The sequence below is a fragment of the Mandrillus leucophaeus genome, unplaced genomic scaffold (genome assembly GCF_000951045.1).
Source record: "Mandrillus leucophaeus isolate KB7577 unplaced genomic scaffold, Mleu.le_1.0 Scaffold52, whole genome shotgun sequence".
Taxonomy (NCBI): Eukaryota; Metazoa; Chordata; class Mammalia; order Primates; family Cercopithecidae; genus Mandrillus; species Mandrillus leucophaeus.
This window is the reverse complement of record NW_012105586.1, coordinates 2,640,756-2,642,059: the sequence shown is the minus strand read 5'-3', so window position 1 is coordinate 2,642,059 and position 1,304 is coordinate 2,640,756. Positions and strand designations below refer to the sequence as shown.

Sequence of the window (1,304 nt, the reverse complement as noted above, 5' to 3'; positions counted from 1 at the left end):
GGGCCTCCAAGGCCCTTCTCCGTGTTCCCAGAGCAGCTCACCTTTACCTGCTGCTCTATGGGGTCTTGCTTTCACCCCAGACCACTGCCCCCACCACCTCTTTGCTCAGGCCAGAAATCAAGGAGTCCCCCTTGATTCTTTCTTTTTTCCCCTTTACCTGACTCCCCCAAGCCTGCTGGCTGCACCTCTGAAGCTTGTCTGAATCTTCTCTTTACCCACCTGCTACCCCCGATCCCAGCCACCATCATCTCTCTCCTGGGACCCCCTCAACTACCTCCTAAATATCTCTCTGCTTCCCTCTGTCCAGCTCCAAGAACCCCCCACTCCAAGAGCCCCAGGGACTGCCCATCACTTCACCCAGGGAGACAGAGCTGGCAGCAGACCCTGGAAGTCTTAGCTCCCTCCCGCTGCTAGGGCCCCGTCCCCTCCCTGGCTCTGAGGCCTGGACAGCTCCACCTGTCCCACCTGAGTGCCGGCCACCCAAGTCCTCCCCCAAGGCATGACTGTCTCTCCTCTCTTTAGAGCAACGAAGATTCCGGAGGAGCCTGGGCATCAGCCTGAGCAGTAGACATGACCAGTGGGTGCCCGGGTGCCAGGTGGAGAGGGGAGGGCGTGCTGCCACACCCTCCCCAGGGGCGGTGCTAGACCAGGAGCCCTGCCGAGTCCAGACCAACCTGGCCAGCCCTGGTCCCCGCCTGGGCCTAGCCCTGAAGGACACAACTGGCCGACTGGTAAATTCAAGCGTCTGGCAACAGAGCAACCTGCAGCCTCCAGCCCGGAGGTGCCAAGGGAAGGCTCGAGAGTTTGCCATTCAGCAGAGCAACCTGAGCAGCAGGGAGACCAGCAGCCCCCACCTCTGCCCAGAGCCTGGGGGGAGCTTTGGGCCCCACAAGCTGCCCTGGGGTTGTCTCCTATCCCAGGAGCCACTGGCTCGCCCATCTCCCTGTCTGAGGCAGTCCAGGCTGCCGGCCCCAGGCACCCCTAGCGGGGACTTCAGGCCCACTGAAGCCTTTGCCCCTCTTGATGGGCACACACGGCCAGGCCTCAGATTCCGGGGTGGCCTGCGGAGCTGGAGGTCCAGGCTGGTGGGGGAGCCTCTCACCCTGGAGGACCTGGCTATCCCCAGTCAGAACCAGACTCGGGCCCCATCCCATGCTGCCATCCAGCAGCTGCTGGCCTCTGTACGTTGCCTGGCGCAGGAGGCAGCCAGACTCAGGTGCCAGGCACCCCAGGAATCCCCCCGTGCTGTGCAGCAGGACCTCTGGACCAGCGGTGGTCAGCCACTCTCCGCCCACCAGCCTCTC

At 63.5% G+C, this 1,304-nt stretch overlaps 1 protein-coding gene across 1 annotated transcript in view; it reads left to right on the top strand.

Annotated features, from left to right (window-relative positions):
- The window catches only part of LOC105551415 (chromosome unknown open reading frame, human C1orf167), a 42,450-nt gene that overhangs the window by 7,785 nt on the left and 33,361 nt on the right, over window positions 1-1,304 (top strand). Inside the window, 1 exon segment of the mRNA XM_011996638.1 lies at window positions 523-1,297. Coding sequence (XP_011852028.1) covers window positions 523-1,297 — 775 coding nt within the window.